The sequence below is a fragment of the Sinocyclocheilus anshuiensis genome, unplaced genomic scaffold (genome assembly GCF_001515605.1).
Source record: "Sinocyclocheilus anshuiensis isolate Anshui unplaced genomic scaffold, SAMN03320099.WGS_v1.1 scaffold2047, whole genome shotgun sequence".
NCBI classification, from domain to species: Eukaryota; Metazoa; Chordata; class Actinopteri; order Cypriniformes; family Cyprinidae; genus Sinocyclocheilus; species Sinocyclocheilus anshuiensis.
The window spans coordinates 472,621-474,829 of NW_015554063.1; the positions used below are offsets into that span (position 1 = coordinate 472,621).

General features: G+C 42.3%; 1 protein-coding gene across 1 annotated transcript in view; it reads right to left on the minus strand.

Moving 5' to 3' along the window:
• LOC107668607 (gremlin-2-like) overlaps positions 1-2,209 on the minus strand; it is a 9,232-nt gene that overhangs the window by 42 nt on the left and 6,981 nt on the right. Inside the window, exon 2 of the mRNA XM_016460547.1 lies at positions 1-1,278. This exon is cut by the window's left edge and continues 42 nt beyond it. Within this exon, the coding sequence (XP_016316033.1) occupies positions 693-1,277 (585 nt within the window). The 5' untranslated portion in view covers position 1,278 and the 3' untranslated portion in view covers positions 1-692. The remainder of the gene's footprint in view (positions 1,279-2,209) is intronic.

Below are 2,209 nucleotides of genomic sequence, written 5' to 3' on the forward strand. Positions count from 1 at the left end.
TAATGTAGTTAGAGTGTATGGAGACTGGCTATTACACAATTCGCAGTGGCCAGCTCTTTTCTGATTGGTTTTTGCAGAATTATGGGTAATGTAGTTTTTCATCAGGAATGCAAACATTTAATATAATTATTTACAAAAAGGAGAACATGGTTATGGCTTCAACAGAGGCATATACCATCTATTAACAACATCAGGTCTGTCTCTAAAGGTTTGTAAGTTATCAATTAAAATGAGTTAAATCAATTCCCCAATGGAGAAAAAGCATGGGATTTTTACTTCCGGAACCCTGACTGTTGCACTCTATAGAGAATCAGTATTGCTGAGGTAAAGCAGGAGATAGCTGGAATACAGATGCTCCATGTTTTGCTAAAGAAAACCTTTCAAGAGGTCAAAGGTCAATCACTGTTCATTTAAAACACATGAATGTTATTTACTGTTTCAGTCTTGTATGTAATTGTACTCTCAGCTTGAATATATTTGTCAAAAAAGAAGAAAAATCCAGCTTTGTGTTCCATTGCTGCTCGGCAGCTATTAAGCATTCCCGGGTAGCATACTGTGGTACAGTCCAGACATAATGAAGGTGGCCAGTCTTCTGATTAGCTGTTGTCTTTGGCAGGTTTCACACATTGATTGTTGGGCGGCCCCAGTTTTTCCAAAAGGATTTTGAGGCATTGTTTCATTTGTGTGCCTTCTCAGTACGCGGCATTGACGTTAACAGACACACATTTGCACTGCTTGATTCGCTGCACTTTCCGTTGCCGGTATGGCGGCTGGAGCCCAGGACAGTGAAGCCGTACGGTGACCGTAGTTATTCTGCTGGGCCGACAGAAAGCACAGGACTGGAATGAAGTGTTGTGGTCTGGCGTGGATGCTGTTTTTCGACTTCGATGTGAGGTTTGAGATGTCAGGTGGCGGGGGATGTAGAAGGAGTTACACTGGCCGTAGCAGAACCTGTTGATGACTGTGCGGCTCAGGCACCCCTCCAGGCTCACTGTTTGACGTAACGGCTGTGTTTTGCACCAGTCGCTCTTCAGGTACTTCCTCTCGGTGACCACCAGGGCCTCGCGACTTGACGACAGCAAGTCGTGTTTGCCCTTCTGTCGTCGTGCTGATGTGTGCTGGGACAGTGACGCTAGTGTGTGGGATGGTGATGACAGATCATTGCCTTTTAGCTTGTAAGGGGAGGGGATTGAACCCTGGGGCCGTGGCTTCTTGGTCTCTGTCGATACAAAAAGGGTCCATGCCAAAATGGCAGGTATTGCCAGCTTCCAGAACATCCTGAGAAAAATAGGGAGAAACTTTAGTGCTTCTGTTAGGGATTCAAATGTATACATTGTCAAAGGAATAGTCTTTCATTATACTAGGGCTGTGCAATTAATCACATGTGATTGTCATGCGCATCTCGTCAGTAAAGCCGGTTCCGTGATTGGTAGTAAATCGCCATCACCTGCTTTCAGATGGAGCGGCATTCACTACACAGAGCCGTAGTGTACTGACAAGCTAGGCGATATCGCGTTCATAATCGAATGCGATTAATCTGCGATTATGAACGCGATATTGCCTAATTGTCAGTGAACTACGGCTCTGTGTAGTAAATGCTGCTCAATCTGAAAGCAGGTGATGGAGATTTACTACTAATCACGGAACCGGCTTTACTGACGAGATGCGCATGACAATCGCATGCAATCACAGACAAAAGAAAGAAGAAGAAGAGTGTTAGGCAATTTGCATAGGCCTAATTTTGCCTAATTCACTCACCACATGAAACACACACACACACAAAAAAAAAACTGACCAACAAAACCAGAAAAGGAAAAAAAGAGAAGACCGTTAAGCTGTGTAATAACACCCCTCCAAAACGCCATCATTCACCACCACATAACAAACACAGAAACACACATCTATTTTTATTTAGGCCTATTTTGTCCTAAACATGCATTTAGTAACATTTAACTGACCAAAATTAACGACAAAGAGCCCGGCGCTAAGATTCCCGGGAAATGGAATTCCCCTGCCCAGATTCAACGACGTCTCACACTAAAAAGAACCAACTATTAAGATTAATTCTTCTTTTAATGAAGTTTCTTAAGGTTGTGAAAAATATTATGGATCTTTATTTGGCGTAGTGTGAATGTTTTGTTTTTGTGTTAAGTTTTAATTTTTGTAATGTTGTTAGCAAGCTCTTCACAAAAAAAAAAAAAAAAAAAAT